Here is a 19,036-nt window from a genome sequence, read left to right on the forward strand (position 1 = left end):
ATCCGAAGAAATACTATATATTTTCGCATTGTTTCTGCTGCACCCTATAGAGTCAAATAAAACACAAATCAGGACAAAAGCTAGCCACTGTAAACTTTATCAATAGCAATCGTGTTCATTATGTAAATCGTTGGAAATAGTATCTCGAAATTATGGAATCCGACTCAAAGACTGACACTTGAGAAAGATGGAAATAACTGTCGAGCTCAGACCTGTGCAAATTAGTAGTTAGAAATGTATATCTCATAGCACCCCTGAGCAGTTGATTTCATTCGAAATGATTATCCAGCCACTGAGCCCCCGCTATTATATTATTTGAGCTTACCAACATTTCTGAACAAGTGAACAGTGAATAATTAGCTGTAGAGTTTGCACGAATTACTCCGAAAACGGTGTGCGCTGAGTATTTTTTACGATGTAGAATAGTCTTGCCTCCGAAACTATAACGAACCCGTCTGCAAAAGCATCCTAATTAGTACCGATTCATGTCAGCCGCCTCTGGCAGGTAATAAAAATAGCAGAGCTGTTTTCAAACCCCGAGGCGAAAAAAAGCAAATCAAATTGGAGTGTGAGAATCCACTTTAAATCTGGAACGAGATTGAGTTCCTCCCTTAAAACCATCCAAAGGGCGAAATCGGAGCTGCGAAATGATAAGAATACACGCTGGAATAAAGAAGGTCAAGTGAGTTTTGCCAGTTTTTTCTGAGCTTTTGTCAGGTTGAAATTATACCAAAGGAAAGTCTATTCGAAATGTAAATATTTATTCGCAGTGAAGAGCACCCGACTAAAAACAACCCCTACAGATACGTGAATCTGGTTTAATTTTTCATAATTTGCAGCTAAGAAAAAAGGGTTCATTATAAATACTTCGAGAGTTCACTTGCTGCTCAAAACAAGGGTTTTGTGCTTCGAACTGGAAAGGGATAATGATTCAAAAATATCCAACAGCAGCTGGTGGTTATAATTGTGTTTCGTTAGTCACTAGTAATACGGTTCAAGAATTTCACTTGCTAGCCATTGTTAACAAAACCGAACTTCGTATGCAATCAATACAACTGAGACGAACCACTCTGACCACTTCAAAAATTCATCCGTCAGTATTCTTCTCCTCGCGTTCGCGAATTAAAAAATCGTAAAAGACAAAAAAGAATCCCCTGCTAGCCTGGGAGTACAGCGAAAAACTTTTAGCTAAAGAGAGAAGCCTTGTTTCTGAATAAAAATATAGAAAAAACAAGTCGTGAAAACTCATTCTGTGCCGAACACGCATCAGTACTGGACGTGTTTGGTGATCGGTCCGATAGAGTATAAAACAAAAGACGTGTGAACAAGTGTTGGCATTGTTTGCCTGGTCGAGTGAAATAAATCCGGGTTCAAGGTCGTTCCTTTGTGCAACTGTTTCGCATCGTGACTGCCAGCTGGTGCGTAAGCCGATTTGGCTGCTGGCTGGATTGTGCTACAGCAGTGGACGAGACACAAACGAGGAAAAAGAAGAAGCCATCAGTGTCAGCGAGTCGTATCGCTGTGTGGAGTGATCTCACACCTGGCTCGCTGCTGGTGGCTGCTTGGTGCTGCTGTATTGGTGCTGCTGGCTGTAACGGCTGCTACTTCGAACGATCGGACAACCAACCTTACTGGAAGGGAGAAATAAAAAGGTACGTGTTCTTGTCAGCGCTAGTGCGCTAAACATAGCGCGATGGATGTAGATCCCTCGCCTCCCGCGCCACCATCCCCGAACCCCTCTGACCCTGACCCTTCTGTTACCCCCTCCCCTGTTCATTCTTCAGTCCCCCCTCGCCCCAGGCTTTACCCAGACGGAGCCCAGGGCAGCTATACTGTTTATTTTCGGCCAAAGGCAGGACCGAAATCGAAAAAGTTGAACCTCTTGCAGATTTCTAAAGACCTGACGAAGGAGTACAAGGGCGTGACCGAAATTTCCAAGGTCCGGCCTAACAAGCTCCGAGTCGTGGTCGGTAACTTGAAAGAGGCCAACGATATAGCTTGCTCTGAGCTCTTCACACGCGAGTATCGCGTTTACATACCCGCACGAGACGTGGAGATCGACGGTGTCATAACCGATTCGAGTCTGTCCGTCGAGTGTATACTGCAAAGTGCCAAAGGGTGCTTTAAGAACAAAACGTGTCCCGAAGTAAAGGTGCTCGACTGCAAGCAATTGCGGTCAGCATCGATCATCGGTGGCAAAACAGTATACACTCCGTCAGACTCGTTTCGAGTTACGTTCGCCGGGTCTGCACTACCAAGCCACGTCTCGATCCACCGGGTTCGTCTCCCTGTGAGGCTCTACGTGCCCCGCGTCATGAACTGCCTGAATTGCAAGCAGTTAGGCCATACAGCCGCCTACTGCTGCAATAAGGCACGTTGTGGCAAGTGTGGGGAGTCTCATGCGGAAGATTCTTGCAGTGTTAACGCTGAAAAGTGTATTCACTGCGGAGAAAATCTGCATGAGCTCTCGACATGTGCGGTGTACATGCAGCGCAGGGATAAAATAAAACGGTCTCTCAAAGAGCGTTCAAAGCGTTCCTACGCTGACATGCTGAAGAAGACCGTTACCACTTCTCCCGTTACTTCGAACCCCTTCGATCTGTTGCCCTCTGAGGAAACCGATTCTGACGATTCACCAGCGGGAGCATCTTACGCCAATCCTGGGGAGTCTAGAAAGAGGAAAAGTGTTTCCTCTCCTAAACTTCCCAGAAAAGGTCCTAAGATTTCCCAAAGTGAAATGAAGGTTACAAACAAACCAAACAGTGCTGCGGAAAAACCGAAGCAAACTCCTCCTGGGCTGGCAAATTTAAAGTCCCAGAAGGAGTTCCCAGCACTGCCAGGAACATCTAAAACCCCAGTTGCTCCTTTTACACTCCCAGTTGATGAAACAAACTCTGGATTAGTGAAATTTTCTGACATTGTGGACTGGATTTTTGAAACTTTCAATGTACCCGATCCAATTAAAATTTTTCTTACAGCATTCCTCCCAACAGTTAGATCATTTTTGAAGCAGTTGACTGCCCAATGGCCTCTCCTTGCAGCGATTGTATCCTTCGATGCCTAATTCAACTGCGTATATGAAGGATTCTATCTCTGTCTTACAGTGGAATTGTAGAAGTATTTTACCAAAAATTGATTCGTTTAAAGTTTTGATAAATAAAAACAAATGCGATGCATTTTCCCTTTGTGAAACTTGGCTTACTTCAAATATTGATCTCAACTTCCATGATTTTAATATTATTCGCCTTGATCGAGACACCCCATATGGAGGAGTACTTTTAGGGATTAAAAAGTGCTATTCTTTCTATCGTATTAACCTCCCCTCGATTCCAGGCATCGAAGTTGTCGCATGTCAAATGACAATACAAGGTAAAGAGCTTTGTATTGCCTCAATATATATTCCCCCCAGAGCACAGGTTGGGCAACGGCTGCTCTTTGATTTAATAGAACTTCTTCCCTCGCCACGTTTGATTTTGGGAGACTTCAACTCTCATGGCGTGGCTTGGGGTTCCCCATACAATGATAACCGCTCCTCTTTAATCTATAACCTTTGCGATGACTTCGACATGACTATTTTAAACAACGGTGAAATGACACGTATCCCGAAACCTCCAGCGCGCCCAAGCGCTTTGGATCTATCCTTATGTTCGACGTCGCTACGGTTGGATTGCACATGGAAGGTAATCCTCGATCCTCACGGTAGCGACCATCTGCCTATTCTTATTTCAATTACTAACGGGTCAACTCGCATGCGACCAATTGACATTCCGTATGACCTCACACGAAATGTCGATTGGAAGTTATACGAGGAAATGATTTCAAAAGCGGTCGAGTCGATTCAACATCATTCACCACTTGAAGAATACAACCTCCTCGCGGGCTTGATTCTCGACGCCGCGTTGCAAGCCCAAACGAAGAAATATCCCGGCGTAACGATCAAAGAACGGCCTCCCACTCCGTGGTGGGACCAAGAGTGCTCCGATGTCTACACGCAAAGATCCGACGCGTTTAAGGCCTACCAGACGGGAGGTATACCTGGCGACTATTTACGGTATTCGGAGCTTGATACCAAGCTTAAAAGCTTGGCTAAAGCAAAGAAACGTGGATATTGGCGTCGGTTCGTGAACGAGACGTCGAGGGAGACATCGATGAGCACTCTTTGGAACACAGCCCGAAGAATGCGGAATCGCGTAACGGTCAACGAAAGCGAGGAGTCTTCAAGTAGGTGGATATTTGATTTTGCCAGGAAAGTATGTCCGGACTCTGTTCCTGAGCAAAATATTGTTCGCGATGCGTCTCCGGGCCACGACGCGATAGAATCACCTTTTACGATGGCAGAACTTTCAGTTGCCCTCCTGTCCTGTAACAATAACGCGCCTGGATTAGATAGAATCAAATTCAACTTGTTGAAGAATCTACCCGGCAATGCCAAGAGGCGCTTGTTGAACTTGTTCAATAAGTTCCTGGAGCAAAACATTGTACCGCAGGATTGGAGGCAAGTGAAGGTGATCGCCATCCAAAAACCAGGGAAACCAGCTTCTAATCACAACTCTTATAGGCCGATTGCAATGCTATCCTGTATCCGGAAATTGATGGAAAAAATGATACTCCGTCGTTTAGACCACTGGGTCGAATCAAATGGTCTACTATCAGAAACTCAATTTGGCTTCCGCCGTGCCAAAGGGACGAATGATTGTCTTGCGTTGCTTTCAACAGATATTCAGCTGGCGTATGCTCGTAAAGAACAAATGGCGTCTGCGTTCTTGGACATTAAGGGGGCTTTTGATTCCGTTTCTATTGACATTCTTTCGGGTAAACTTCACCGACAAGGATTTTCTCCAATTTTGAACAATTTTTTGCACAACTTGTTGTCCGAAAAGCACATGCATTTTACGCATGGCGATTTGGCAACTTTTCGCATTAGCTACATGGGTCTTCCCCAGGGCTCATGTTTAAGCCCCCTTCTTTACAACTTTTATGTAAATGACATCGACGAATGTCTGGCAAATTCATGCACGATAAGACAACTTGCAGACGACAGTGTAATCTCTGTTACAGGAGCCAAAGCTGCCGATTTGCAAGGACCATTGCAAGATACCTTGGACAATTTGTCTGCTTGGGCTTTACAGCTAGGTATCGAATTCTCTCCGGAGAAGACTGAGATAGTAGTTTTTTCTAGGAAGCATGAACCTGCTCAGCTTCAAACACAATTAATGGGTAAAACGATTTCTCAGGTTTTGGTACACAAATATCTTGGTGTCTGGTTCGACTCTAAAGGCACCTGGGGTTGTCACGTGAGGTATCTGATGAAAAAATGTCAACAAAGAGTGAATTTTCTTCGTACAATAACCGGACAATGGTGGGGAGCCCATCCAGGAGACCTTATAAGGCTTTACCAAACAACGATATTGTCTGTTATTGAATACGGGTGTTTCTGCTTCCGCTCCGCAGCAAACACACATTTGATCAAACTGGAGCGAATACAATATCGTTGTTTGCGTATCGCCTTAGGTTGCATGCAGTCGACCCATACGATGAGTTTGGAGGTTTTAGCTGGAGTACTACCATTGAAAAACCGCTTCTGGAGCCTGTCTTCTCGTATTCTAATCAAATGTGAGGTCTTGAACCGTCCCGTGATTGAAAATTTTGAAAGGTTAATCGAACTTAATTCTCAAACCCGTTTTATGACATTGTATTTCAATCACATGTCCCAAAATATTAACCCTTCTTCGAATATTCCAAATCGTGTCGACTTATCAAATACTTCTGATTCTACTGTGTTTTTCGATACATCCATGATAGAAGAAACTCGTGGAATCCCGGATCATTTACGCGTGCAGCAGATCCCTAAAATTTTTTCCAATAAATATCGAAACATCAACTGCGACAATATGTACTACACTGACGGATCACTTCTTGATGGGTCCACTGGCTTCGGTATCTTCAATAACAATTTAACCGTCTCCCATAAGCTCGATAATCCTGCTTCTGTTTACGTCGCAGAATTAGCTGCAATTCAGTACACCCTAGGGATTATCGAAAAAATGCCCACGGACCATTATTTCATCTTTACGGACAGTCTCAGTTCCATTGAGGCTCTCCGATCGATGAAAGATGTTAAGCACTCTCCGTATTTCCTGGGGAAAATACGGGAACATCTGAGTGCTTTATCCGAAAAATCTACTCAGATTACCTTAGCGTGGGTCCCTTCTCACTGCTCGATACCGGGTAATGAGAAAGCGGACTCTTTGGCTAAGGTGGGCGCAACAAACGGTGATATTTATGAAAGACCAATTGCCTTTAATGAATTTTTCGCACTTGTACGTCAGAATACGATCATCAGTTGGCAAAATGCTTGGACCAGAGGGGAATTGGGAAGGTGGTTACATTCCATAATCCCCAAAGTATCGACGAACCCGTGGTTCAAGGGGTTGGATGTAGGTCGGGATTTCATTTGCGTGATGTCCCGGCTTATGTCCAATCACTATAGATTTGACGCGCTCCTCCGTCGTGTTGGGCTCGGGGAAAGTGGTATCTGTGCCTGTGGTGAAGGTTATCACGACATAGAGCATGTGGTTTGGTCATGCCCTGTACACCGTGACGCCAGGTCTAAATTAATAGCTTCCCTGCAGGCCGAGGGTAGACAGCCGGCTGTTCCTGTTCGTGATGTCTTGGCGAGCCGTGACCTATCCTACATGTCCCTCATATACGTTTTCCTGAAATCCATCCACGCCCCAGTCTAGTCCCGTTCCCCTCCGTCTACACCCAACAAAACGACAAGAACACGTTTGAACCTTAAGCACAAAACCAGCAACCAGACCCCGCACAACAGAACCAGGACCCAAGGACTACGAGCCTCTGTCCCAACTCACGACATCGTGGCTCAGCAGAACGAATCCATACATGCCATTCGACGATTATCAGACGACCATTGAACAACAAAACACTGATTGGAAATCCCATGCTAGTTTTAAGTTAGACTTAATTTCAGCTCGTAGTCGGCAGCGAGGATAAAAAATTTGCTTTAGTTTTTAAGTCATCAGATATAATTGGCGCCGTTAAACATTAAATTGTATTTGTGCCGTGTCAAATAAATGTTATGTGAAAAAAAAAAAAAAAGTCGTGAAAACAAAAGCGAACAAACCAAAGGTACTTACAGTTGACCGACAGCGTCGTAACCGTCTCGAGCCGTTGGCCCTCGGGTAGAGCGCGATTCCAGACGACGCACATGAACTTGGCCCCGTCGTCCTCGCGGCGCGGGATGATGGTTAGGGTGCTGGTGGTTTGCATGTCCCGGGATCCGCCGGTAATCAGATTGGCTGCTAGGGGTGTGGTGCTCCCCTCACGGTACCAGCTGTGCATTCATACAAAAAAAAAACACGAGAAAAAGGTGAGATTCGATAAATAAGCAAACTGCTGCGCGTTGTGTGACTTACGAAATCATTGGATCCGGTGAACCGCCGACGCTGCTGCAGGTCAGTTCTTGAGCTTTGTCCTCAGTAGCGGTCGTTTCGCTGCCGGGAAAAATCAACGGTGGCTGGGGTGGCGTCAGCACCGTCAGGTTGTAGTAATCTTCGTAGATGACTTCACCGTCGCCCACCAACTTGATGCGGCACTCGTACCGGCCATTGTCACGCGAGTAGGACACGTTCATAATCTGCAGATCGTAGATGCCCTTGTCGGGACGATAATCGATTCTGTGGAGGATAAAAAGTAGGACAATTTTGTACTCGTGAACTTGTATCAATTTTTTGACTAAGCAAAACACCAATTATGAAGATTGAAAATAAAACCATCGGCATAATCGAACCTCCCCAACCGGGCGATTGTATGCTTATGATTTCTTACGCCTCGCCACAATACAAAGAACTTAATTAATTCTCCATTCGTTCCGGAAGTGGCCAATTCGTTGCACCCGCGCCGCATAACCAGACGAGAACGTCACGGCCATGAACGCGGGCTGCCGTCGCATCATTAACTATTTTGCCAATCATTTAACGAAAACGCATCGAGTAAGCATAAAAGAAAAAAAATTAATCATTGAAGCAGCCTTGCCTGACGCAGCGAATATTTCCGAAATCGTTTGCGGCCAAGGTTTCGAACGGCGGCGATTGAACGGACGCGACGAACCTGTCGCTTGGCTGTCCACGAACCATTCGTCATCGTAATAAATTAGCGTTTTAACATTTCAGTTTGTCTACCTCCGGGGAATGGCAGCAAACTGCAGAATTATGCACGGGTTTCATTCCGCTGCTGGTGCGAAATGCAGAGTGGAATGTAGATTTAAAACTGCACAGTTTTATTATCAACTAGAAAGTTAAGTCTGTCAATCCTTCACAGGGAAAAGTTATCCCCGCTCTAGGTAAAACTTGTACATATAGCCCCATTGTTGAAACTTTCCAAACTGACTTTAGAATGTGTTCTTAGCACTCTACTTTACTGCGCCTTCTGCGTCACGCTCTACTTACTTGTGGTTCTGGTTAAAGGTGTCCGCCTTGATGGCCACATTGTCGTACTTGTTCAGACTTTGGCGAGCCCAATAGTAGGAGTACTCCCGGTCCGAGTAGTGCTCGTTGAAGCGGCACTTGAGCGTCACATCCTCGCCCTCCCGGGTGTCCATCGTTTTGTCGGCGTGCACTGATTGGGTGCCCCACAACAGCAACAGAAACAGCATTCCAGCAGGCAGCAGCGTTGTCCTCGACATCGTGACTGTAAGTAATAAAAAAAACGAGAAAAAATAGAAAACCTATTAGCTGCTTGCTGTTCACACATTCGTGCTTATCATAGAGTTATAGTAACGCATGAATTAGTAACGGATTTCGCCCGGCGTGATGCGGAAGTAGATTTTAACTTCAACAAAAGCGTTGTTGCTGTGAGATTTTGCATTTTGTCAAAGTAAGCGTGCAAACACGAAATTAAATTTATTGTTTGGTTCCTGTAGCCTGAATTAAACACTTTTTCAAGCTATATGAATCTATCTGAGGTGCCCTAAGGAAGTATTGTTGGACCATTACTTTTATGAATATTGTATTAGTACAGCATCTAAAAAAGGATTTAATTTTCATTCAATTGCGGAAAATAAACGAGAACAGAAGGAGTGCCTCAAGCTTGAAAAAGGTTCTCCTCATCCGGATGGAACTCGAACCCTCTATCATTGTGTCCCGTTCCTAGCATACCACGATCTTTGTGGCATGTCCCGTTCCTAGCATACCACGATGCCTTGTGGGGGCTATTTTTGTAACTGAGAGATTGTGTCTATCAACGCGCTGTGTATAGCGACATACTATATCTACGGCTTGTGAGTAGTAGAGACACTTAGTTGATGATAACCCTTACATACCGCGTTTGATGGAATAACTCCGTTACGCTGAGATTACTTTACGAACTAATTTCACTTATAGTATTTTTCAGTCGGTCAAGCCAAGCTAAGCTAATTCCACTTATAGTATTTTTACATTTCAGTGAATTTTTGCTTATTGAAAAATGCTCAATTCTATCTAAATTTTTGTCCCTTAACGTTGTGGGAATAGTAGTTACTTTTTCCAAGAAATGATTCAGTCTTTCTAAACGTTTCTCTTGTGAAAATAATAATGAAAATCAAAAATCAATTATCACAAACACTATAAATCATAAATAAAAACTACCAATGTAAGCTTATGTGGCAGCTAAATTAACGATAGAAAATTTATATCCTAAACTCAAACAATAATTGGCATTATTAGGAATGACCCGAGCTAGACATAGAAAAGTAGGTACAAATCTCCTAACTAACAAAGAAAAATTACTTCTTGAATGATAAAACTTTGATATAAACGCTTTCAACCTCAACATCTTTGCCATTTTTGATAAATTTTTTATTACCAAAATTTCACGTTCTTTAATTTTTTTGGTATTGTCGGCATTTTTACACTCTATACTTTTTCGTCATTTTTAACATTTTTTGATATTTTTTAACTTTTAGTTATTTTTGACATTAGTGACAAGGTTGATATTCGAGACATTTCCGACATTTTTGATCAACTGTATTTTCAACCCGCTTTTCAGTAGCTTTTGAATAGCAGCCATGTTAAACATATCAGGAAACATAAAAGTTCATACATTTTAAGAAATGGTTTCATGAGAAATAATTTTTATTTTTTATTTTTCATATTTTTTTGTGTTTCTCTCTAACGACATGTAAAAAAATGCTTTCGGTAAAAAACACCGTAAATCCGACACATTTCATATGCGACAAATCTTTCTTCAACGCAGATTCTGGAAGGATTCTTTTTTTAAACAGGACTGAGTCAGCTAGTTTGAATAACAACTACGTAAATTGTCGTTTATTGTTTATTTAGGAACAAAAAACAGGCAAATAAGCTCTCTTGAATCTTTTCAATTTTTGGTTGGAACCATAAACAGTTTTGCGTAAATCTTAGTTCTAATTTCTGAAAAATGCTTAGCATTATTCAGAACAAATTTTGTTTATTCTGAACGAGTTGAGAGAGAAAACTGGACAGGAAGGAAAGTTTGCAGAAAGAGTTCACTGCACTGCATAGATTTTTTTATTATCCTGCCTGGAGACAGTAGTAGAAAAGATACCGATAGATGGATGAGGATCACAATAACAACGTGAATGTTCGTAATATTCTAGCCAACCAGATTCAACCAATGTCTGTGAGAAGTTCTGAGAAAAATATCTCATGACATGTTCTTATAGGACAGACCTGAAGGCGCCGATAAGTTGATTGATGTGTCGTTCATTATTAGTCTTAGTTGGAGTCTCTGGATGTATGTGGAGCGCACTGTAATAACGGTGAATCACAAGAATAAAACAAAATTGTGTGTTATTTTTACGATTGAATGTTTCTTAGAATTTTAGTCAAGTTCAACGTTGCTTACCACATAAAACAGAGAATGCTAGCAAAAACATTAGTCTCCTACCAACAGAAGCGTAGAAATTTCGCTTTTTTAGCATTAAATAACCGTGAATGCAGTAGAAGTTTTTAGTTTCATTTACACGTAAGCCGAAATAATTAGAAACTAAACAGAGTAACCGTACTAGAAAATTGTAGTTTCTCGTCGGAATTTCAATTAAACTTGCCAATATGTGTACCACGTTGGAGCGGATAAAAGTTTACAGTTTCGGCGCAATAGATCAACAATTTCGCTGGAAACAATGCACCAGCCAACATCCGGACCGTCATCCAGGCGGTCGCCTTCTCACGCTACAGGCGGACTTTACTCTGGCACAGTGTTTTGCTAAGTCTGTGGGAGCATTTTTTCTGTAAAGCTCCACTCCAACTGTTGGGTAGCCTACGCATACGCGAAAACATAATCAAGTTTGCGGGCCGAGATGACGGAATCTGTCCTTCTGATAGCGGTGTTTTTTTTGTCTTTAGCGATCTGGGTGGAGGCATAACAACCTGTACATATTCTGTTTTTTTCCGCTCTAGGAGATGATACAATATTTGTCTTCCTAGAAAAGCTCGCTGTAAGCTAGCAACCGAGTCAGTGGGCCATTGTTGGGCTGCTGTTTTTTTTTCTTCTTGGGATTCCAATTCATTGCACTCGCGCATTGTCTTGAACCGAGACTATGGCAAATTTCTTTTCCCACATGCAGATCAACAGTGGCGGCCGAAAATAAAGAATTGCCTTGGAGTTGTTGGGTGCTGTATTACACTCCTCGTGGCTGCCACTGTAGTTGCTGTTGATTTAGTGGGCGCCCTGGGACACCAAGAATCTTGTAAGCCAGCAGCGGCAATAACCATAACCATCGCTGAGTTCACGGTCCAGGCGAGGGAGGAAAATGACTCGAGCAGACGCACGGACTTGTACCGGTGTACGATTATTATCCAAACATAGTTATATTATATTGCCGTTGTTGATTGTTGATGGTTTTGTTGTTGTCTTGATCCCGATATCAAACATTGCAATTGCTGGTTTGAAGCCAGACTTCGCAAATGCTACTATAACATATAAAATTCATTTATAATGTTCTAACCAAATTAAACTTCGACTATCTCGAGGATTACCTAACCGAAATAAGTTTTCCCAGTATCATATGCGGATGAAACTACGATTGTAGCGCTTCGGAAGTTATGTTTTTCATTATATTAATTAAATTTTAATTAGACACTCTTCAAAAATTCGCCAAATCCTCGTGCCGATCATCAAAGTGAAGCTTCAGCTAATCCACCTCATCTCGGGGAAAGATTCTCCAATCTTTTCTTCAAGCAACGTTGCCCTTCAACGTGCACATACACACACCACTCACACACACACACACAAAAACTCACACGAACTCAGACTGGCTGTGGATTGCGGTTTAATTACCGGTTTGGCGTACCGTCATCTACTTTCTTCTCTGGTGCCGTTGAAAGGATAGGGCGAAGCACAGACAACCGCGCACTGATTATCAACTTGGGAGCGATTTTTCCCGGGGTCTTTCCGTCCGCGCTTTCCGCACTAGACCCCCACAACATAATCATCAGAAAGGCTGAGATAACTATCATCATCGCCGACGATGGTGAATGGTTGCTCATCAATTTCGATGACGTCCCTGACTGGCAAAAGAGCGCTTAGTTGGCCTAAAAAGTGCCAAGAGCTAAGATTAATTACTTCGAGATTCCTGAACTATAGCTACACACTTTACTTCATCTCAGGAAGCAGAGGGCAAAAAAATACGTAAACAGTGTCACACAGACAGAAGGCTGATGAATCGAAAGCTTGAATATTGAACTTGGAAGGAGCTATTAATTACAAACCGGAAGTGGAGAGAAGGTGCGCTCAATGAGTCAAAGTTGCTACCCCCTGTTTGTTCTATCAATAGCAGGATAAACAATGACCTCTGGAAAATAGGATGGGATGATCGAACAGTCTATAAAAGGTAATGTATGGCCGGAATTAAATGTGCGGAAAGGAAAAAAGGTCAAAGGTCAATTAATTATGCGGGATGCCGTTCCTGCCAGCAAGCTAGTAGAAGTGGTGTGGAGAACTGCTGTTATCTGCTCTGCCTCTTCGTTGGCACTGAGAGTGTCGCGATGACAAAGAAGCCCACGCTCATGAGATTTGTGCAGCAAATTAGTAGCAAAATATTATACGCTTAGCTATGGTGGGCGTCGAGAAAGATAGGAGGTTGTCTTTTTATAAAATGTCATAGGATATTTAATCAACTCTCGGCAGTCTACGCATTTGTTTCGTTCCAAAATGATATTTTATTTTTATATTGGATTCTTTAATTTTTGAAAAAAAAAATGTCTAATGTCAAAACCATTCGTATCAAATTTCGTCGGCCTCAAATAATCTTTTGCAAATTCTACGGCCTTTAGTGGGCCGTTTGAGAAAAATATAAAAAGAGTATTACCTCTCAATAAACATAACCTGCTGGAGCCATCAACTACCCTAATAATTGTGATAAGTTTTCCAAGTTTACCTTCATAACTTAGAAACGGGACACGAATAAAGTTAATGATAAACTTCAAATTATATAAAGTCAAATAAAGATTCCAGCTGCTGAGATTTAGTACATCTTTTGTGTTATGAATGTTTGTGTATAATAATATACACACCTTCGCAGTTCCTTCTGCGATTCTATTTTTGCCTTCAACAGAAATCCTTATCACTGATTAAGAAAGGCTACCCAAGCACAACCCTTTGTGTACGTGCATGAAGCTCGTGCGTGCGTGCGTGTGGAAATATCAAAAGACAACTTGAGTTTTTACGCTGACTAAAGCACCGAGAATGGATGAGATAATTTTGCCGGGGTTCTAGCGTGCCGTCTTCATATTTATCGTCAACGGCCAAAAGCTTAGCAGAAAGCTGCTACACATCCTCCAGCATGAACCCTTTCGCGCGCAAATCATGATTAATTACGGTTGTCCTTCATCACCAGCATCAGCCCATGGCAATGACGGTTCCACGATCCTCATATGTTGTTCTGGCTCTACCAACGCTGACGACGACGACGCCGAAGCGCCCCGGATGCGTTCCTATGCAAATCGAGTTCGATGCAACCGGGTGGAAATCTGAAAAGTATCGACATAAATTCTTAATCCTGCGACTCGGAACACATGTTAACCGAACGGAGCGAATGGATCTGTAACGATGGATTTTCGTAGAACGGACGGAATCCCCGGGAGAAAATCATGAAACAAACAGCGCCAGTGAGAGCCTTCCCGCATACCGAAAGGCAAAGCCTTGTTTCACCAGAGCTCCCTCGCTTCTAGTGACTGACCGAGAGCCTTCCTTCAGCGATGTGAACGAATGAAAGTGAAAAAGTATTCGCCCATAACATCGGAAGGAGGATTGATTATAATCTTGAGCAATCAATCTGTTCGATGCAGGAGGCAGATTCGGACAGGACGAGTGCACTTCTGCTGGTCTTGCGAGAGTTTTGAGGAACGCGACCGGCAGACGGTATTTGCTACTAATGCCGGTTGTTTGCTCTGGTCTGGAATATTTTACCTATCTCCGGGCACCGGGCACTCACTAGCAACTACTTACGTGCTAGTTTTTCCTATGAAAGCTCGTTAGTTTTTCCCCAGTCGATTGTGCCGATGATTGCGTGCGGCCATTTGATGGAGGAACCGGAAGCACGCTAGCGGATGATTTTCTGACCATTTTGAACTTTCTATTTCCTTTCGAGTCACTTTTGGCTGAGATTGAGGAAAATGTTGTGAATATCATACTTCCGAGGCAATAAAGTTTTAGATTCTAACATTCAATTGATACAACATTTGATGTCTCCATCAGGTTAATCAATCTACCCTAGAATTACTCAAACGAACAGTGAAAAAATCCGTTTTAATAAAGGCTTCCAGATTCGGAATCGACAAAATGAAACCACAAATTGGATGCTAATTTACTCTGACAGATAAACAAACTTGCTCTCAAGTGAACGCTGCGAGGAAGCAGCTTGTATGCAATCTTTTACGATTACATTTGAGTTGAATGAAACAATTCAACAACAGTGTATACAACTGTATAGTGTATAAGAATGATGAAAAACAACATCGAATAACGCAGAAAAAACACGGTGTTTTATGTGAAAGCTTAATTTAAAAATAAAATTAATACTATTGAAGTTGTTAATAATGCAATTTTGCAGTTGTTCTATACGATAGATTTGTTTCAATAGGGGGAGAAGTTAGTAATGGTAGATTTATTTACTAATATTTATTCAGAATTCAAATTGTGTGCTCTGCCACAAACGGTGGCCTATCAACACTGTTGCATATATTTTAAATTTTATTATATTCATAAATTTTCATTGCTTTTGCAGTTTTCAAATCTGCTTGTCAAGCAAAAAAAAATGAGTTAAAATAAAACTTTTAAAATTGAGTTTTATAATCTATCTATAAACTTCGATTGCAACGATTTTTGTTGACATTTGTTGATGATTTCGCTATATTTATCACACTTTGATTGAATATTCTGATTGTGCTCCTTAAATATGAGACTCTTAACATAAAATAAACCCTTATTTTAATAATTAACTATTTAACTTGATCAAATCAATTTAAGGTGAAACCTCATTGAATCCAAAAATGGCCGACTTCGAGTCACCACTTCGAATTTTCGAAAGCACAAGACTTGGAAACAGTTAATGCGTTCCCTGTGAAAATGCTATTTTATGTTTGCTGTGGTGAAGCAAACATAAAATAGAATTTTCATAGGGAACGCAATGAGTATTACCGAGTTTTGTGCTTTTGAAAATTCGAAGTGGTAACTCGAAGTCGGCCATTTTTGAATTCAATGAGGTTTATGGTCAGGCCAAACCATTCATCTTTACTATTTTTAGGTTTGAGAAACGAAACTCTTGATTTATGTGAAAAAAAAAATTCTCTTGGCTTCTATTTATGTATGGTTTTTTATATGTTTTGATGCAAAAACAAATTTCCCCGAGTCCGGACAGAGTTTACCTAAAGGGGCAACAATGGCGCCATTTTGAGTTTTTGAGATATCAGAAATATCCGATGTTTTCTCGACACCATCTTGTTTTGAGACCAAATATCAAAATTCCAAGAGTTCTTTTGAAGATTGAAAAATTTAAAATACAAACAAAAATTTACAGAACTAAAAAAAAACCTTGGGAAAGCAGTGAATTCACCTTAGTTAAATGATTATGTATTTTACTTCGTTTACTTAATTTCCAGTTTTATCTACTTAAACACGATAAACTAATGCATACTTAACTTGTTTTGAGTTCATTCGCTACGCTATATGTAAAAAATGTTACTTGTTCAAAAAAAATCCTTAAAAAGATCTTACACAAGATATGTGAGGGAGTGGGGGAGGTGAGCAATGCAAAATTTTACTTAGCCTTAGCAGGGGGGAACGAAAATTTCGAAAACAAAAACGATACATAATTTGTGGATGACGTCAAAGAACCTGGCGAAAATGGACGGACATACATATCAGGAAGCAGCAGCACTCCCGTCCACTGGTCTTGGAGTTGCAGGTACTGACGCTACAGCAGAAACTCGGTGAATCGCAACGTGCCGGTGGTAATAAATGACGAAACTGAGCTCACCCTGAATGGCAACGACTGGCAGGGCACTTCGTATTTTGATTCCCCATGAAGAAATTGAGCTTCGAAGTCAAGTTTATTTCACCGCCAAGTTCCCTCAGAAGGCGATGCTGAGGCAGACAATCAGCGAGAAGGGAAGCCGCTTTTCTTTCGCTCCGGGCTGGCCGTGAACGAGAAAGTGCCCGCTGGAAATTGCGTCGTTCATCAAAAAATACCATATAGACGGATACACGGTGTTCTGGCCGGAAATTTTAGTTGTATTTTTCATAGTTACGTTCAACAAAGCAAACATTAACTGCAGCATAGATTGCTATAAGTAGTCCATCTTCTCAGGAGTGAAACTATCCAAATTAGAATTGGCTGACTTTTTTTTGAAACGATACTAAAGGGTGATTTTCTTGCTATTTGGTTTTTCGTGTATTCAGATTTGTCAGTTAGTTTCATCGTGTATTTCATTTGACAGTTCGGGAGTTCTGACATTTCACCATGAACAGACTTACGCCTGAACAACGCTTACAAATAATCGAATTTTATTACCAAAATTCTCTGTGAAAAATGTTTTTCGCGCATTACGACCATTTTATGGTCGTCATAATCGACCTACTGAGCAAGCTATTCAAGCTATTGTGATGAAATTTCAAACCTGTTTCACTCTGTTGGACATAAACCCACCAACACGTATACATAGAGTGCGTACAGAAGAAAATATTGCTGCCGTATCAGCCAGTGTAGTGGAAGACCGTGAAATGTCGATTCGACGCCGTTCGCAGCAATTGGGCTTGTGTTATTCGACTACATGGAAGATTTTACGAAAGGATCTTGGTGTAAAGCCTTACAAAATACAGCTCGTACAAGAATTGAAGCCAAACGACTTGCCGCAGCGTCGAATTTTTGGTGAATGGGCCTTAGAACAACTTGCCGAAAATCCACTTATTTTACCGAAAAATTGTGTTCAGTGACGAAGCTCATTTCTGGTTAAATAGGTATGTTAATAAGCGAAATTGCCGCATTTGGATCGAAGAGCAACCAGAGGCAATACAAGAATCGCCAATGCACCCAGAAAAATGCACGGTTTCGGTGCGGTTTACACGCTGGAGGCATCATTGGTCCGATGATCAAAATCGCAACGTTACGGTCAATGGCGCTCGCTATCGCGCGATGATTTCTGATTTTTTTTTTGCCGGAAATGGAAGAGCTGGGTCTTGTTGACATGTGGTTTCAGCAAGACGAAGCAACGTGCCACACATCGCGCGAATCAATGGACATATTGCGGAATGAGTTCGGTGAGCAATTCATCTCACGAAATGGACCGGTGAATTGGCCGCCTAGATCATGCGATTTAACACCGCTAGATTATTTTTTGTGGGGATACGTTAAGTCTCTCGTCTATGCGGATAAGCCAACAACAATTCCAGCCTTGGAAGACAACATTACACGCGTTATTCGCGAGATACCAGCCGAAATTCTCGAAAAAGTGACCAAAAAATTGGACTTTTAGTATGGACCATTTAAAACGTAGCCGTGGCCAACATTTGAATGAAATTATCTTTAAAAAGTAAATGGCATAAACCAAATTATCAGCTCAAATAAAGATTTCATACAGTTTTGTAATTTTTATTTGTTTTATTCAAAGGAAAAACCAAATTCTTAAAAAATCACCGCCTAATATTATCTACAGACACACTAGCTACGGGAAAGGCTGACAATGCCAGAAAAATATTAAATTTTAGTTTGATTACCTACATTAATGGTATTAGGTATGAACCGAGAGATAAAGTAACACATATATGATGACTTTAATCAACAAAATGCTGACTTCATCTAAGACATTGAAAATAATAAAATGAAGTATTTCACATCGCAATAGAATGTTGAATTCTCATCCATAAATTATCTTCCGTGCGATTGAGAACATGAAAAAGTGCCGGAATAAAATAAAGCCAATTATGAACAAGTAAGAAGCAAAACTATTTACAATGAATTGGTAAAATCTAACTAATATTGAAGGAAATATCGAAATTAATGCAAATAAATTTCACACAATTCTACAAAATAGCATTTCATAAACTGTACCAACAGACACCCATTTAACTACAAAACAATGATTGAAAAATCCATGTTAGTTTTAAGTTGATTTCAGCTCGTAGTCGGCAGCGAGGATGAAAAATTTGCTTTTAGTTTTTAAGTTATCAGATATAACTGGTGCCGTTAAACACTAAATTGTATTTGCGCCGTGTTTAATAAATGATGTGTGAAGAGAAAGATAAAAAACTGTACCAATGAAAAAAAGTGCACAGCATTGTAAATTACCAGTGTGGTTTACCCCCGTCTAAAAAAAATTAAAAAGCATAGACAAAATGCCCACAAACTGTACAAAAAATAGTACCAATTTGCAAATATATTTAGGCATATGTAGCCAAATCTTGCCTTGCCTTCAATGCTTCATAGGAAGAGTTTAATCGTAGAGTCGAAAATAAAGTCATACCATGCCCAAAAATTTTTTTCAACTATGTAAGCACGGAACTG

The 19,036-nt window shown here is 41.3% G+C and overlaps 1 protein-coding gene across 2 annotated transcripts in view; it reads right to left on the reverse strand.

The window, feature by feature from the left end:
- The window catches only part of LOC129729639 (hemicentin-1-like), a 209,840-nt gene that overhangs the window by 38,536 nt on the left and 152,268 nt on the right, over positions 1-19,036 (reverse strand). For both annotated transcript variants that reach the window (XM_055688358.1, XM_055688359.1), the window contains exons 2-4: positions 8,469-8,709; positions 7,437-7,697; positions 7,158-7,354 (exon numbers count right to left, since the gene is read on the reverse strand). In XM_055688358.1, coding sequence (XP_055544333.1) covers positions 7,158-7,354; positions 7,437-7,697; positions 8,469-8,709 — 699 coding nt within the window. The remainder of the gene's footprint in view (positions 1-7,157; positions 7,355-7,436; positions 7,698-8,468; positions 8,710-19,036) is intronic.

This window comes from Wyeomyia smithii, chromosome 3 (assembly GCF_029784165.1).
Source record: "Wyeomyia smithii strain HCP4-BCI-WySm-NY-G18 chromosome 3, ASM2978416v1, whole genome shotgun sequence".
NCBI classification, from domain to species: Eukaryota; Metazoa; Arthropoda; class Insecta; order Diptera; family Culicidae; genus Wyeomyia; species Wyeomyia smithii.